The 17,793-nt window shown below is 40.7% G+C and overlaps 1 protein-coding gene across 1 annotated transcript in view; it reads left to right on the top strand.

The window, feature by feature from the left end:
- LOC129337545 (probable acyl-CoA dehydrogenase 6) overlaps positions 1-17,793 on the top strand; it is a 61,990-nt gene that overhangs the window by 19,738 nt on the left and 24,459 nt on the right. Inside the window, exon 3 of the mRNA XM_054991331.1 lies at positions 12,981-13,110. Coding sequence (XP_054847306.1) covers positions 12,981-13,110 — 130 coding nt within the window. The remainder of the gene's footprint in view (positions 1-12,980; positions 13,111-17,793) is intronic.

Raw genomic sequence — 17,793 nt, 5'->3', positions numbered from 1 at the left:
GTTGTGGCTCTTCTCTCCTGGGATACAATGCATTGTGCCTGTTGCACAATATGAATTATGTTCCAAAAAAGCTGTTGTTTGTGCATGTGTTTACATAGGTAGGCATATTTTCATGCAGCAGAAAGCTTTCTCACTTTGCTTGACCAAACTGAAAGCCTTTGTGTATGTGTGTAAGCGTGGGGTGAAAGCTGTATTTGAGAGTGAAGAAGAGTTTGAAATAATAGAGAACAGATTTTTACGAATTTATCTTGCATCTTGATATATCAAGAGGGAATAAACACATTCCTGAATGTATTGTCGAAGGCTTTCACGGCCGGAGAACGATGGTTGTTGGGGGTTTTCCGGGCTGTATTGCCGTGGTCTTGGCATTGTAGTTCCTGACGTTTCACCAGCAGCTGTGGCTGGCATCTTCAGAGGTGTAGCACCAAAAGACAGAGATCTCTCAGTGAGATCTCTGTCTTTTGGTGCTACACCTCTGAAGATGCCAGCCACAGCTGCTGGTGAAACGTCAGGAACTACAATGCCAAGACCACGGCAATACAGCCCGGAAAACCCCCAACAACCAACATTCCTGAATCTTTTGAGAAAAATGATAAACGTAAGACTGCTCATATGCTGTGCCAAAGGGTATGGATTTGGGTCCAAATTGCACACATTTTTGAAAGGCTTGCTCTGGTGCCAATTCCAGGTTGGGAAATTTTTGGAGATTGGAGGGTGAAGCCTGGAACAATATAGTTTGAGGAGGGGAGGGACCTAAGTTGGGTATAATGCCATAGAGCACCCAGGGGAACAGATATATGCAATCTGGAGATCAGTTATAATCCCAGAAGATCTCCAGGCCTCACCTGTAGGGTGGCAACCGTGCTGATGACAGTATTTCAGATTTTGTAAATTCAAAGTACTGTGAGGGGATAATAATAATAACAATCACCCTGTAAGGTGGGTGGGGCTGAGAGAGCTCTGGGAGAGCCAGCTGGATGACCTTGGCCAAGCAGAGGAGTGGGGAATCAAACCTGGTTCTCCAGATTAGAGTCCTGCCGCTCTAAATCAGTACATCAAACTGTTATAAATAAATGAATGTATTTTTTTATACAAGAATCTAGGAGGCTGTATTCAATGAAAAAAAAACCCAAATATTTCCCCTTAAATCAATTGTGTAATTATGTTTCTAAGTTAACACCCCCACCCCACCCCCCGTTTTTTGTACTAACTTATCTAACTAGACTCAGCTGTTAGTCAGTTGTGGTGTGTTACTAGCTTGAAAGGAAAAAAAAGTCATCCTCTGTATGTTTACTTGGAAGTAAGCCCCAATGAATTCAGTGGGACTTACTCCCCAACTATGCGTGTGTAGGATGGAGGCCATAGTTAACTGGAGGCTATTCTTCCCATGTGAATATCTAATTTCAAGGCTGCATTCAGTGAAACAGATTATACTTCAGAGATCTGTTTTGTTCCAATCTAGGAAACTTTTGCTTAACCATTTCTTCCTTTTGCAGAGAATGTAGTATTGGACTAGAGCTATACACAATACAATTAGTAGCATCTAGCAGTTTGCGTGTGAAAGGGGAGAGCCAGTTTCAAATTCCACTCATTGGTTGATTTTCATTTGTGTATATCAGAATTGTCACGCTCGTGCCTTTGTAGGATAAAGACTTTTCTGGGATCAAGCACAGTGCAAGCCAGGCTCAGTCACATGGTTATTCTAGACGGATATAAATGGATCTTTTGGGAGATTGATCATAATATTATAGCTAGTGAGTTCATCAAGAGAACATAAATGAGAAGAAATACAGTGTTAGGTAATCCTAGCAATATAAATACAGACAGCACTTGTTTATATTTCAGGTAAACTCTGATACTTTTACTGCTAATTTGTATATAATAAATATATGTTTTACATAATTTATTTTTGAACTGCCTTTTTAATCTCGGCCGTTGGCCCCACCTACTAACCTCTAGATAAGATCTACCAACCTCTAGATAAGATCTGGAGTTCTGATCTCCATACTACAGAGATCAACTCCCCTTTGCTCCTGACACCCCCCTCCTGATAATTAAGAAGCCTCTGCCCCTCCTTCTTAGCATGCATAATCACCATTTTGTCTGAGAGGTGCAACACATGGATATAGCATGACTCTAATTCTTTCCGGGGGGCGGTGGGGTGGTCTACAGTCTTGTTGGTCTCTTAACCATTGGACTATGGTTGTTTCTTGCCTGTTGTGACTAGAATGGCAGCTCTCCTTTCTCCATCTTTCCCTGGCTTTTTCTCCTCCAAAAAAGCCATCTGATGCTGGTCGAGTTTAAGCCATCAGGCAATTTGAACCAGAGTTTGAGGAAGCCAGCCTCTGACTGTAGTTGCTGCCCTCTTGATGACAGGGATATAAAGGCCTGTGCTGAAGGAAGCGCTGTGAGTTCCTTCTGGCCCTTGCACATTTTGCATGTCACAATGGGAATTACATGGTTTCTATAACATTGTTATTAATGTTACCACTGGTACATTATATGCATGGCAGTGTTGCAGTCAGGTAACATGATGGGTGGATGGCAGTGAAGTTGTGAGGGTTGGAGCAAAGAGGTGTTATCTCTATTGTTTCAAAATCGTGCTAAGGCAAACAGTGGATCTCAAATGGTCCCAACAATATAGGCGTGGCCATCTTACCCTACTACAGAACTGACTTGTAAGTTTTTGCAGACTTAAAAAAAAATCTGGACCTTTGTTTATTATTATTTGTCTCTTGAATATTTTACAGGAATGATGCAAATATTTTAAGAGGCAAATTAAATCAAGTGCTGGTGCAGTCTCTAAAGTATACGATAAGCTAGAAAAGGCTGTGCTCGTTAAAATCCCTTAATGCCAACATGGTATGAAACCACACAAACTTCTAATTAGGGGAGTGATGTAAGCAGAACACTCCAGGCTGGATGGAAGTGCAGTTTATTCTAAAATGGGAAAGACTTCTCTGCTGGGTAATCATACATGCCATTGACCCAAATGTGCAATAGCACTGGCAGGACCCTCATGAGAATTTCAGAAAGAAAAATTCATTGTTGAAACATGCAGGAGAGATGACGACGAGAGCACCCGAGAGAGTATGAGCTGCAGTTTTCATGAGCCTCTAGCCCTCAAAGCTATTGTCAGATATTGAAAATGTAAACTCAACATCTGATTTAACAGCATCACTTTAAAAAATCAAAATGACACAGATGTTTTTAGCAGCTTGGGAAACAAAGCTCAAATAATTGGGTTTTATGATTTTGGAATTGGCTGTAGCCCATACAGCTATATCCAATTGGCTATAGCTTCATGCAACAATTTGAAGTTTTCACTCTCTGTTCAATAGATGTTTGGGTACCAAACGGTATTCTTTGCTCGAATAGGAAATCATGTATGTTTACATACATAGATAAAATAAAATGGGATCTTCTTTGTGATCAGTGTGCTGCAACACACATGGGTTTTGTATTTACACAGTGAATTTAAATGTCTGAACTATCCAGATGGGCTAGTATAACTCTTTCCTTTCTTCTTTCTTCTGCTCTGTACCCAATCACATCAAAAGTAGTAGTGGTGCAATTAGACCTGAACTCTGGGGCAAACGTCTGGGGGTTCCAGCTACCTGGCTCTCAGGGTGGAGGCACAATGCTTAGGGTTGGGAGGGAGTTCTAAAGTTTTGCTTCCACAAACAAAAAGGCCCTTTCTCGAATTACTACCCATATAGCCTCAGATGGGCACCCAAAGCCAGGCTCTAATGGTTACTAGTGAGATGGGAAGTTCATATGGAAGTAAGCAGTCGTCTTAGGATTCTCTGTACAGTAACAGCTAGGTCATGGGTTTTCCTGGTGATATGTCCCCTGGAATGGCCTAACAGAATGGCTGTGGGCAGTTTTTAGAGGGCATTTGATGGATGCTAAACTGCATTGGCAGGTGTCACTGTGGTTTTAATTTGTGTGTTTGTTTTTAAATGTTTTAAATGTTTATGGGCTTTTAATTTTGGGGTTTTTTTTAGCTTGTGTGTTTGTTTAGCTTGCTATTGGGTTTATATTTTTGTGTACTTGCAACTTCTGTTTGCATTGTTAGCTCTCTATGCAAACAGAATGCTATGCTGCAACTGCTTCCTCCTCAAAACCATTACCTGACAAAGGACATCTACTTACAGAAGAAACAAATCTGTTAGGGATGTTAAGTTATGTTCTAATCATGGTAGAAGAACACACATGGACTTTAGATTTGTTGCTGTGTTCAGCTGTAAGTACATCTGGACTGGTGTGAAATAGCCATCATTCAGGTTAGATTTCCTATAGGCATATATACCCCCCTCTTGATTCTGGAATCAGTAGATCTGTAAAAAGAGTAACTGATCTTGAGTATATAACCTTTGGGTAGACTTGCATTTTTCAGGCGGTATGTGTGGTGCTACTTTATATTGTTTACCAGTGTTGTGTCAGCCTTAGAATTTTGTTTGCCAGTTCTTTGCAACTCTAATTTCCAAAGCAAATGTTAACTCTGAGGATTGAATATGAACCAACACGAATTCAGAAGATCTCTCTCTGGACCCAAACAGAGATAACAGAAATTAAGGAAGGTTCAAGTCTTTAAGGTGCTACTAGACTCAAACCTTGCTCATCTACTGAAGACCAACACAGTTACTGACCTGAGACTATCTTAATAGAAACTGAGTGTGAGGTATAAAACAACCCACAACATCCTAATGGCAGGGATGGTGATAATCAGAACCCATTTGTTATTTTCACCTCTACTGGAACTCCAGCTGCACTCTGCTGAACACTGAACATGACTGTACTAGGAGAACCTGTCACTTCAAGAGTTGTACAACACAAGTGACAGGAAATCAATATTTTCAACTTTTAATTATCCTTATGGGAATCTTAGCAAGTTTCTAGAAGTACTTCCCGGCAACAACTAAGCCTGAGGCTTTTGTTTATACATTTTACTTTGGATCAGCATGGTTACCTGTAACCTGTCTGTTTTGCAAATACCTGAATTTATCTGACAAAGAGAAGAATTCTTCAACTGGAGGAAAATGACCTGGGACAAGGCTGTGCTTACAGGATTTCTTGCCCACCATTTGTAGATAATATTACCAAATTTCATTTGGGTAGCTGTGTCAGTCTGCAATAGAACAGCAAGATTCGAGTCCATCTTAAAAACCAACATGGTAAAAGTTGAGAGTCAAAGCTCTGATGAAGGAAGTTTTAACTCTCTAAAGCTTATACCCTGAAAATCTTGTTGGCCTTTATTATTGCTGTTCTTATGTATAGTCCACCTTTCTCATATCTATGGGGCTGTCTTTCTCAGTATGCTCTGCCGTGGCAGCTTCGCTCATCTGAACGGGATCTTCTGCAGGTTCCACTCTGCAAATGGGTGAAATCAACAACTGTCTGAAAATGTGTATTTTCCGTGGTGGCCTGCACCTTGTGGACTGGCCTGCCTGAAAAAGTCAGGAAAGCTCCCATTCTCCTGATGTTCAGCAAACGGCAAAACCAAATTATTCAGGTGGCTTTTTTTTTACACAGATAATTAGTTTGTGCTGTAAGGAAATGGTTCAGTGAGATGCTTTGATAAAGAGATAGAGACTGTAGACTATGCTACTATTATCTGTGTGTTCCTGTTGAGTAGTTTCTGTGCATATTAGATTGCTTATGTTTTGTTTCAGCATTGTGTCCACTTTGTATCAATTTTTTTTGCTCGTTTTCATTTTCTGAAATCTATACTCTATTGTATTGTCTATTAGAATGATCCAGCCATTTATCATATTGATTTTGATTTTGTAAAGATCTAGGAGGAGAACAAAGAAGCAAGGCCTTTGTCTAAATTCAAATGAAGATAATCCACTAAAGTCACTAGATCTGGTCCAGAGCACCAGAGTTATCCGTGAGTTATCCGTGAGTTATCACTTTACCTAGAAAGGGCAGATTAGAAACTGGATGATAATTGGTCACATCATTTTTGTCTAGCAATGGTTTTTTAAGTAGCAGGCATGTAGCTGCTTCCTTGAGTGGCCAAGGAAAAGCACCTTGAGTTAGTGATTGATTTATGATAGACATCAAGGGCTCAGTTATGTGGTCTTTACATAATTTTAGCAGCCAAGTTGGGCAAGGATCCAGTGCATAAGTATGGCCATCACAGATGACAGGATCCTTTCAGTATTCATCAGTGTAACTTGGTCAAAATGGTCCCTAAGTGGAATTTATTATGTTCCTGGACTCAAATATTTTCAGATTTTATTTCCATTGACTCTTTACTTAGTGCTTCATCAGTTTTGTTAATTCCCCTCTGTTCTTGGCCTTTCAAGGAACTTGTGTGTTCTTGGCACTTTTCATTTCCATTAATAGGCACTTTTCATTTCCATTAATTTATTAATGCTCATAGACTAATTAGTCATGAGCATACAAAACCCATTAAATACAAAATATATGGTAATATTTACATTATAAAATATAATTACTTAAATGCCACAGAAATTTTTTTTATCTCTGCAAGAGTCACATGAGGATCAGTGTTGGCAAACGGTTTACAGCCTGGAAAATCTACAACTAACTATAGCTACAGTTTCCAGCTCTGAAGCTGGGATCCATTTTTGAATGTAGGCCATTCAGTAGTACTGTAGTTGTAACCATCGATGAGAAAATGCCAAATAGAATCAACTTTTCCAGTTTTACATTCACATAACCGCTCAGAGAACGGAATCCCTGCAGACCTACCCAATAATTCTTCTAATGGCAACATGTTTAATTATAATTTGGTAATTTATTTAATGATATTTTGGAAAATAAACTTTGATATTTAGGAACTGTTAGCCGATTACAATAAGCAGATGGAGTCTTTTGAATTGGAAAATCTAAGTAGTACAAGGAGCACACTCTCCAAGCTCCATTTATCAAGACCTAGCATGCTGGATTTAATCAATTTATACACAGAGATGTATTTCATTTGCTTAAAAAACTCAAAAGAAAAACCCAGTTTCTGTCATTTATCATCAACCAATTTTGCCCGTGTACTTTGGAAACCATCATTACCAAGCTGATATGAATAACCCCCTTCTGGAGAATGGAAGATTTTTAATCTAAGAGAAAGTTTTCTATTCAATCCTTAGCCTCCAAAGATGGTTCAGCAAATTCCAGTTGAATTGCAGGACCAGAAATACACATTAGTAAATTGAACATTAATGTAGAAAAGACACTAAGGGGGACTCATAATTTTCATTAACATTGGCCAGGGGTATGGCATGTCATCATAATAGCACATTTGAATGGCTACTGGCTTTTTTATTCCTGTTGGGGCATCCCATTCTTCTTTCTCAGGAAGTCAGTGGTTCATCCTGATATCTGCTCCACTCAGCATCATTTTATCTATTCAAAATAAGCCTTAAGATGAGGTCCTGAAATATCTGCTTCCCATTTCCTTTAAAAACATGCAGCCCGATGAAGAACTCTGGAGAATTTGAAAGCTTGCACACTGTTTTGTGTTATTTTGACTGGCCCTGGGTTTTTTAAACTCTGCCTGCTGCTATTATTGCAAGCAAAGTGTACAAAAATTGTGGGCTCCATAATTAAATTCATGTTAATGGTGGGAGAGTAAACTGCTATAAACTTGTATGTGATGCCTAGGATTACACATAATTGCTAGCCATACTACACATTTGCTGGGAAATTCAGTTTCTTGAAAGCTTGATTTACCTATAGAATATTTATGGTGGAAGGTGCAAAGTTTAAATATTTTACATACTGGGCTTTGTACTACAGGCCCAAATCATATAGTCAATGGTAATTAATCTGTGTTAAGTCAAGCATTCCTTTCCCTGTGCGCTTTGGCAACTGGGAGCAACAAACCACCTGCAGCTTAAATTTTTAATGAACATGGCCTTGCTGTCATGTTCATTAGTCATTTTTAATATGCTTTGATTTCAAATTAATTACAACAACATGTTTGCAATTAATCACCCATGGCTACTCAAACCAATGACAGGGTGTTAACTGCAGGAATGATTTTGACAGTATTCCGTTCATGAGCAAATGCCAGCATAAAGCAGACTTCAGAATTGCTGCTACTATCGCTGCATGTTTTGTAATGGCCGTAAATTCTTTGAGGCCAAAGTTTAATCACTGAGATGATCAACAGTTTAAAACTAAACAGAGTTAGAAGGGTAAAACTCTGTTGATGATCGCTTAGTAATTCTTCTTTTATGATTCCAAACCTTTCATACTGACAACTACTGTTAAGTTATTTCCAGAAAGACTAATAATGTGCGTCAGCTAAAAAGTGTGCCTTGGTTCCATTTTGATTTTTTAAATGCTTAAACTTTTAATGTAAGACTGCATAATGCCCTTGCTGAGCATGTCTTTGCAAGTACATATGAACAGTATGTACTGGCCAGTTTGGTGTAATGGTTAAGAGTGTGGTACTCTAATCTAGAGAGCCGGGTTTTATTCCCCACTCCTCCACTTGAACCCAGCTGGGTGACCGTGGGTCAGTCACAGCTTCTAGGAGCTCTCTCAGCCCCACCCACCTCACAGGGTGTTTTTTGTTGTGAGGATAATAATAACATACGTTGTAAACCACTCTGAGTGGGTGTTAAGTCATCCTGAAGGATGGTATATAAATCAAATATTATTATTAATATGGCTGGTGTGAAGTTGCTCTTTATTTTTAATTTCTTCCAGTCCAGGGCTGGCAGCATAACCTGGATGTTGCCAGCTGTAGCCAGCCATCACCCTCAACCCAGGCTCCCAGCAGCACCTACCTGGCATCCAGGTGGCATGACGGCCAGGCCAATGCCAGGGATCACCAGATCGGTGCAAGGAGGGTCTGCAGCTGGGAACGGATCAGCGGCCAAGGCAGAAGTAGAGCATGGCAGTGCAGCAGTCAGAAAGGCTGGCCTGCAGCCACTGGAGCTGACAGCCTGCCGAGGCCCATGGCCAGAGCAGGGGTGCTGACACCCAGCAGTGCAAACAGCCACCCCCACTGGCCAAGTATAGCCACAACACGCGGTCAGCTGGTGGTAGCAGCAGCAGCCGACACAGCAGCTAGAAGCCCTCTCTCAGAGACAGGACTGAGTCCCAGCAGCAGCAAGCCAACTACAGCGGCCTCTGACCCAGAGCAGGCCTTTCCCAATGAGAGCAAGCACCTGGGTGGGGCAAAAGTGCCAGCCCAGGTGATGAGCCTCAGTAAAAGGCAGGGGCAGGGCTGGGGCAAGACCATGTCGCCTCATCCTGGTGGTGAGGACCTGGAGAACAGGGCAGAGCCTCCATTGTGGGAGGGAGTATAAAAAGGTCTCAGAACCCCCCTGGCCAGGGAGGAGAGCGGAAGACTAAGCCTGCTTACTAAGGGCAGCCTCTAAGGCAGGAAGGAGCTCTGCAGGGGTGGTGCAACCCTGGCCCCTCCCCCCACCATTTCTGAAGCCCAAAGGGGGGAGTCGTTGACTGGGTAAAAGCCACAAGGGCCGCATCCGGTAGGTGGCCAGAGGCAGGCACAACCCCAGGACGCTGGCAGTTGCAGCAGCACCATGGCAGAAAGCCAGGTGACGGACCATGCCATCAAGGAGCCTCACCCTTACTTTAATTATGAGAAAATGTTCTTCCTTTTTCTGCCTTGATTTTAATATTTATGAAATGACTTGCATTCTAGGTATATTATTTATTTATTTCTATGCTGGCTCCTCCCAGTCCTGGCAATTGCCCCCAAACAATTTTTCCCCTTTTTCTTGACAGGTATAGTACTTTTACAGTGCTGAGCTATTGATTATATTCACAGTCTGAGGCTTTAAAGCAGGTGTTCTTATTGTGCTGTGCCATGGTCTGTTTGTGAGGTGTTTGTTAAGAAAATAGCAACTAATATATTTTTGAAAATGCGCAATAATTTAATATAGACCCTTTCAATAGTTTCATATAGAACACTAAAAATAAAAAAATATCCATTAACCTTCTGTTATGTTCTATAAAAGAGCATACTACAATTAAATAAGTGGGAAAGATTTTTGTTTGAGTGAAATTTCCCAGATGGCAAGAGTTTCATTTCCAACTCAAATCGCCTTTTTGTTTGTTACTTGGCTTGGCACTTAAAAATAGAGTGTATTTGACAGATTCTTTTTCTTAACAACAGCTTTAGTAAGCTGAAGCAGAACGTGTTTAACATGTACTGTGTGATATCTAGTATGATATATTTGAACAAAGGCTTTTAAAAAACAAATCAACTGAGTTCCATAGCTAGTTTTCTAGAGATTATTTCATCAGAATTTGTCAGAAATACTGACCATATCTGAATGCCTGTGGCAGTCTTTTTAATTGATAAATGGGGTCAACTTGCATCTAATTCCTGGGTTCTTCTACTGCTATTATGGGAATGAAAGGGTAATTTATGGTTTCTGTGTAAGTGGATAATACTGCTAAAGTCAGGGGAGGTAGAGGAAGGAATAGCAAGGTAAGGTTGGGTTGAGTTGTATTCCATACCAAACGCTCTTCATTTGGGATGGCCCTGCTTGAAAGTGAAGAATTTCAAAGTTATCTGTGCAGTCATTTGGAGCTCTTTTCAGTCTAGCTTCTGAGAGAGGCTCAAATGGCATCCTTCCCAGCTGGTCTTCAGGAGACAAGTTTCCTTGTTTTGGCAAGATTTTTGCTGTCTCTAAAAGAAATGGTTGGTCAGATTGGATTTTAAAGAAACTTAATTCATTGGTTTAGTTTTTCAGGGCTAGATTTTTAGTATTGTTTGGACACTCTTTATAGCAAATCTTGTGTGAAGTTTGGGATTCTTCAAGATTTTATTTCTGAGAGAGATAGAGAGAACACAGACACTAGGAGTCACACCGGGCCAATACTGATGTAAATATCCCTGACCTTTTCATCATAGTAAAAGAATGTAGTAAAATAAATCCCTCCTTGATCTGATACACATCCTCCCCCTGCAGTTTGAAGGCTTATCCTTCAAGGGTCCATCCCCAAATGTCCAGGAATCTCTCCGCTTGGAGTTGGCAAGCCTATGCGAAAGACTGTTCTCTACCAGAGGTGCTGGAGAGTCACCACAGACATTATTGAGCTAGATGGGACCAATGCTCTGATTCGGTGTAGGGCAACCGTTTGTGGGAGAGGGAGGAACGAGAAGTATGTGCAATATAGATTGCCCTGATGAAGACAATATGTTTTCCGACCTCTTTCCTGATGAATTAAAATCTTGCATAGAAGTAACTGTGCCCTGCGCTACAATCAATCAGCACTCCCTCTGAATTTGTTTACCTCATGAGTTCCACCCAGGAACGCGCAAACATGAATTTAAAACCATGCTGCCAAGCCATCACCATAGAAACCTTAACGGAAATGTAGAAAGACCAAATCCATCAAAATCAGAAACTTGTTCCATGATTATACCATCCTGCTTCAGTTTCATGTATACATGTGTTATCCTCACACACATACCTTTTAAACTTTACATGTCCTTAAGCATGCCCATTGTTCCTGTTTAGCAGAGACAGCCCTAATTTTCTGGTCCTCTCTGCCTGATAAATCACTGTTGCTGGTTTTGCTTTTGGGGGAGGGCTTGTGTGACATTCCTCAATTTCTTAAAGTGCTTGGTTTTGCAAAGTATTCCACAAAATGCCAAGCAATTAGGAGCATTAATGCTTTATCTCTAAGATTACACAGAGCATATGAAATGCATTTGTAATTGTTATCTTGTGTTGTTTTAAATTGAAATTTTCCATATGTCCCCTTTCAAATAATATATGAAGCCACATGAGAGATATTAAATACAGAACTAGAAATATTGCTATATGTATATTGTAGTGTTAAAGGGGGAATAGAATGGAGTCTTTGGCTTTCAAAGGGGAACATTAAAAACCAAAGAACATACATACATTGAATGTTGAAGGGCGTAATCCAAACTTTCTGTGCACATGAGGGCACAGAAGTTTGCCCTCTACCCGGGTTGTTGCAGCCAAAGGCAAGGCAGTCTCGGGTGTTAAAGTCCCTCATTGATGGTAGGGGTGCCATCTTCTCTACAGGTATGCATCTAGCAGGGCTGTGATAACACAGGGATTCTTGAAACTCTTTCAGCTTGTTGAGAAATCACAACTTGTGATTTGATTAATATCAGCTGCTAGAAGAGACACCAACACTGTTGAAATTTAAATCAAGTATGAAATAGGTAGAACGTTATTAACAGTTTTTGGCTCATAATAGGATAGCCATGGGCCCACCGGAGATCTTGTGCTCCTGGAGATCTTGTGGCATTCCAACAGCTGATGATATAAAGCATTTTTTTAAAAAATGTCTGTCAGTATCAGTGTGGGATTTGGTGATTTCTAGAAAGGCATGAGGTCACTTATGAGGAAAATGCAGAAGAGACCAGTCTTCTCCAGGAATTGCCCAAACCCCTATGGTGTTACCACTTGTTCTTTAGAAAAAGATGAAGTCAGTATTCAAAGTGCTAAACTTTTTGTATTCCAGATTAACAGTCGGGCTGTTTTCCCAAATGTCTGTTAATGGCACGCTGTCCATTTCATACTGAATTTCAAAAATGTATTCTTGGCTTATTTTACACAGTCAAAGAATGTTCTCTAATGTGATAACAACGGAAAGCCTGATAGTCTGTTGAAGTCTTCACTGAGTGGCTTTGCATGCTGTGGCCAAGAGCAGGTTTTTGTTTTGTTTTTTTGTGATTTTTTTTTGTGCTGGTAGATGAAGGGCATTGACAACACTCACTGTTGATGCACTTACTTCACTGTAATTTTCCTGGAAAAAGAATTGATGCTGTATGTTTGAAAACTGTGAGTTGGATCCAAAAAGTCCTTTCTTCTAAATGACAGAGGAGGACTTCTTTTCTGAGATTCTTCGTCCACTTTGAGTCCTTTTATTGTAGAAAGGCTGACTAAAACATTTTAAATAAAGAAAAGGAATCATTGGATTCACTTCTATGAGTTTAAATAACAAGTTTATTATTTTAAACATATACTGATTTTTCTCATATCCAGAATATGGTGGCCTGGGCTTGGACTTTTCCTACAGCATAGCAGTGGCAGAAGAGCTGGGAAATATTCACTGTGGAGGTGTCCCCATGGCCATTGGGGTGCAAAGTGACATGGCTACTCCAGCCCTCGCAAGGTAACTGTTTCCAGTGGGAATCCCCAATTCCCCTCGGTTTACCTCCAGTTAAGAATATTTTTCTTCAGGGAGTACAGGATTTCAAATTCCTTGTTAAAGGGGGATAATTATAGCTATACAATTGTATGCCTAATAACTATTACACACTTGACGAAATTCAGCAAGGAAGACCTGAAAGTTCCTGGTGCATCTCATTCGTTGTGTGACTCTAAGCAGGCCACTCTTATTTATTCCAAACAATTTACAAAGTGTCATATGGATTATTGCAATAATGCATCTAAAGCACTTTAAGCATGCAGGAAAAGCATTAAACATTAAGCATTATGACTGTATCTCCAGTACAGTCCCTACCTGCAGTTGGATGGGGGAGTTCCTTCCTGTCCATCTTCCAGTGCAACCACGTTTACATAATCCATCTAAAGAGATTCTAAACTGGCAGCTCTTCTTAAGACCCAGACAACATGTTGGCTATAGGGATCAGCACATGCATGGAAAAGCTCCCCATCCCTATTCTTAATATCAAGCATCACTCACAGTGTGATTCACGGTCATTATGCAGATAATTTTTTTTCATCCCTGCTATTAGCCTCCATGGCATATCAGATGCAAATATTTGATGGATAGCCTTATTAAGTCTGTTGTGGTAGAACAACAAAATAAAAGATCAACAAAATTTTCCGGAGTATATGGTTTTGTGATCTAAAGCTCGCTTCATGAGAATGAGGATCCGCCAGTCATTATATCTAATTCAGAGGACGCGGGGAGGGGTTGCAAAGAAGGCAGTTGGAGTCAGGATGCAAATGCACAGTGCAAAATGTAATCAGCCTGATTGTGTGATCTCTTTGCCTTATTTTCCATGTAAGGATTTATTTAACAGGGTTGTTGTGAAGGCGGAAATGCAATAAAGATCAAAGAGCATTTTGCAAATTAGGCAACGCTAACAATAGTATTCGCAACCATTCTAATATCTGAGTTTCCTGATTACACTGTTTTCAGAGTAGCAAGAATCACTCTAGTTTATCCAAGCTTCTGCATATAATAGTTGGATGTCACAGGCGGTTGAGATAAAAGTAGTCATGGTATGTGCAATTTACTACAGTACTCTCAGTGAGATGACCCAGCAAGTTAAAAATGAGCTCTTCTGCATATTATGTTACCGACTTAACTAAATGGAGGCAAGAACAAGATTGGATACTTGATTGCAAAAGATGAGTGGAAAAAATTCAATGAGAGAGAATAATTCAACAAGAAAGAATAAGATGCAAGTATCAGCAATTTAACATCTAGTCACTAAAATTGAAAAGACCATAAAGGAAAATCTCAACAGGATTTTTAGCATGCAATTTAGAAATTGTTTACATAAGAATTTGTCTGAGAGAAAATAAAGATCTCTTCTGTTTCAGTATAAATAGAACCAAACCACATATTTACATGGGAATTTTGTGACTGGAATTCCTGATGAGTAGTTTGGCACCAACAAGCAGATGTGGAGGAGGGAATTCCCCCATACCTCTGTGTCACTGTCCCAAAACAGATTGGTAGGACGTTGGCTCCTTTGGTGGCAGTGGTGGTGATCAGGAAAGGACGACCACAGAAATTGAGCAGAATGTGTAGTTTGTCTCAGTATTGATGTACATCCAATTTAGGACTTGCCTGTATGGAACTTAAGCACTTCTGGCTTGTGGCTCTGGGGCCAAACTGGGATTGAGGGAACCAGAACATTAATAAGAATTAACCATGTTACACAATGTTTTTACAGTATTTCCCTGAGTAGACCAGGGTTCCCCTGGTCTTTTGTAGGAATCAGCATCACAGAGGTGGGGGCTTGCTTTTAAGACTCAACGAATGCTAGAATTTCATATCACTTCGATATTCTGTGGCGATAGGGAGTCCCCTCAAGTCATAACTGACTTATGGTTACCCCCCGATCGGGTTTTCATGGCATGAGACTAACAGGGGTGGTTTGCCGTTGGTCTTGCGTCATCTACAAGAAAAGAATCTTTGTGACTGAGTCATTGAACCTAGGGTCTCCCAAGTTAAAGTCCTGTCTTCTGATCAGCACAATCATGTTGGATCTTGGAAGTCCAGTATTATGAAGGAAACAGATAACTGTTGACTGTAACACAGTTGGGCTAACAGCTATGCATAAGATGTTTTGTCTCCTTCCCTACTCTCATTCCGTTCTGAATTAAAACAGCAGTGCTTCTGTGTACCTCGGCAAAGGTGGAAATGTAGATATTCTTCCATGATTTATTATGTACTGACTCTTTGCTCAGGTAGTCATAAACTGGAAGGCTTCCTCCTGAAAAATCTTTCCAAAGAACATTTTTTCTGTGCTTTAAACATGCGTGGTATAAACCTACTGGCTGCATTCAAGTACCATAGTTCCGCATTTAATCACTTCCTCCAGAATTGTAGGTTGCTTATTGCACTGCAGAGGATAAAATGGCAGCTTTATGCAATAGACTGTAGAGGGTAGTCCCCAAGACGGACTTTAGTATTTTTAATTCTTCCCTATGGCTTTAAACTAAATCAATAAATAGCTGAAGCATGTCTTAATTCCCCCCAGTGTTTTGGCTTACATTTGTGGTGTTTTTCAACAATGTGGCAAAGAAACCTCCTGTAGCAATTCACGAGCTACAGAAAACACCCACAAAAATGGTAGCATTTGCTGCATGCAGTGTAGTTGAGGTGAGAGAAAGGGACATAGACCTTGTTAACTACACATGAACCATGTTCACCACATTTATAGGGACCTGGATCCAGTGTAAGGGGCTGTGACTCAGTGGAAGAGTACATTCTATGTGCACAGGAGATCCCAAGTTCAATTCCGGCATCTCTGTTTAAAGAACATCCGGTATCTGGGCCACAAAAGACTTCTGTCTGAGAATACCCATCACAATAAACAATATTGAGCTAATTTCAGGTGGGTAGCCATGTTGGTCTGCAGTAGATAAGCAAGGTTAGAGCCCAGTAGCATCATAAAGACCAACAGTTTCCAGATAGGGTTGCCAAGGCCCCCAGTGGCCAAACTGGGGGAGATTAGACCGGGGGGGTGGAGGGCAGTGGGGCACTTACCTCCCATGTGCGCGCTCTTGCATTCCCCCATCATGCTGAAAAATGACATCATTTTCTGGCATGACAGGAGCTGCAGGTCACACTGAAGATTAATTCATTAAAAATAACCTCCAAATGGGTAATTTTTAATCTGTCTTCAGTGTAACTTGCAGTTCCCCTGTCACAGTGTGGGAGCGTACATGCGTGTCTTCCCACTCCCCGTGCTTTCCTGCCTCCCATTACACCCCCCTGAGCTCCACAAATTGCTGCTCCTGTGGGCTGGGGGTGGGTGGGAACTGGTGAATGTCATGATGGGAGTCTGTAGCAGAAAGGGAGAATCAGTGGAAATTGCCAGTTTAGTTTGGATCTGACCCGCTATTAATTATTATTATCATTATTAGGATTATTTCTCTCGGGGAAACTGCTTGATGTAGCTTGCATTTTATTAAAAGCAATCAATCAAAACGCAGCATCAAATCATCAAAACCCTTAAAACCAGTCTAAAATAATGCAACCAACCCCGCCCCCGCCCCCCCCCCCCCCAGATCAGCAACAATGATCAAGGCAGCAAAAATAAAAGAACCTGTAAAAAAACCAGCACATTCAGATGAAACTGTGTCAGGTAAAATCCAGAGCAGTGAAAGGTGATAAAACAGCCATGAGAAGCTCAAACAAAAGTACAACAGATCTGATAGTCCAGAAGTGACGCATTCTCTATACCCAACTCTTATCAGGAACCTGGCTGCAGCATCTTGCACTAATTGAACTTGTACAGTCTCCAGGGGCAGCACCACGCAGAAAATAGCATTCTAACCTGGAGCAGATCAAAGCATGGCTCCAATTCTAACCAAATTACGAGGTTGGTGGTGTTTCTGATGAGTCTTAGTTATATATTATCTGACAAGAAATTCTACCTGATTTGTTTGTCAAACACAGAGCATGTCCTGAAAAACTTGTCATCTACTTTGAAGTGGGTTGTGTGACCAGGAGGGCAGGTAGAAAGGGAAGGGCTGAAAAGGGACATGCATAGTGTGTCTTAACTTACCTGCTGTTCATACTCGAAGCGACAATTTTAGCAATATGTTATATAAAGTATCCTAATTAGAAAGTTCCTCCATTTATAATTAATTTATTTGGTTGCACGACATGCCTCACAGCTGCTTTCCCCCATGAGGTGCCAACGAAGGAGAGCTATCAACTTCCCACCCTCCTCCCATACTAAGAGAATGGAGCCGTTGGCCCTGTTCAATCAGAATGAAGTGCATGCATTAGACATGTTTTTATTCTGTTCAGGAAGAATCCCATCTGTCAGAAAGCAAATTGATTGCTCTTTAAGAGGAATTAAGGAAGCATTTTCCTTGGATATGAGGACATTTATATGCAGACACTAAGAGTATATCTAGTCAGTGTAATAATGGTGTTTGGATTCTCCCCCCTCCCAATCATTTAAGAATTGCTTTAAAGTTTTGTTGAGTTTTGAGGCTACTTCTATCTACTATACAAAGAATAATAACTTCCTTATAACAGAGGACGAATGGGCATGGAGAAGGTCTCGTGTTTAGTCCCAGAAGGATCAAGAGGTGGGTGATGTGAAAGACCTCTGCCTGAGACCCTAGAGAGCTGCTG

Source organism: Eublepharis macularius, chromosome 11 (genome assembly GCF_028583425.1).
Source record: "Eublepharis macularius isolate TG4126 chromosome 11, MPM_Emac_v1.0, whole genome shotgun sequence".
In the NCBI taxonomy this organism is placed as follows: Eukaryota; Metazoa; Chordata; class Lepidosauria; order Squamata; family Eublepharidae; genus Eublepharis; species Eublepharis macularius.
This window is presented reverse-complemented; position numbering and strand designations above follow the sequence as displayed.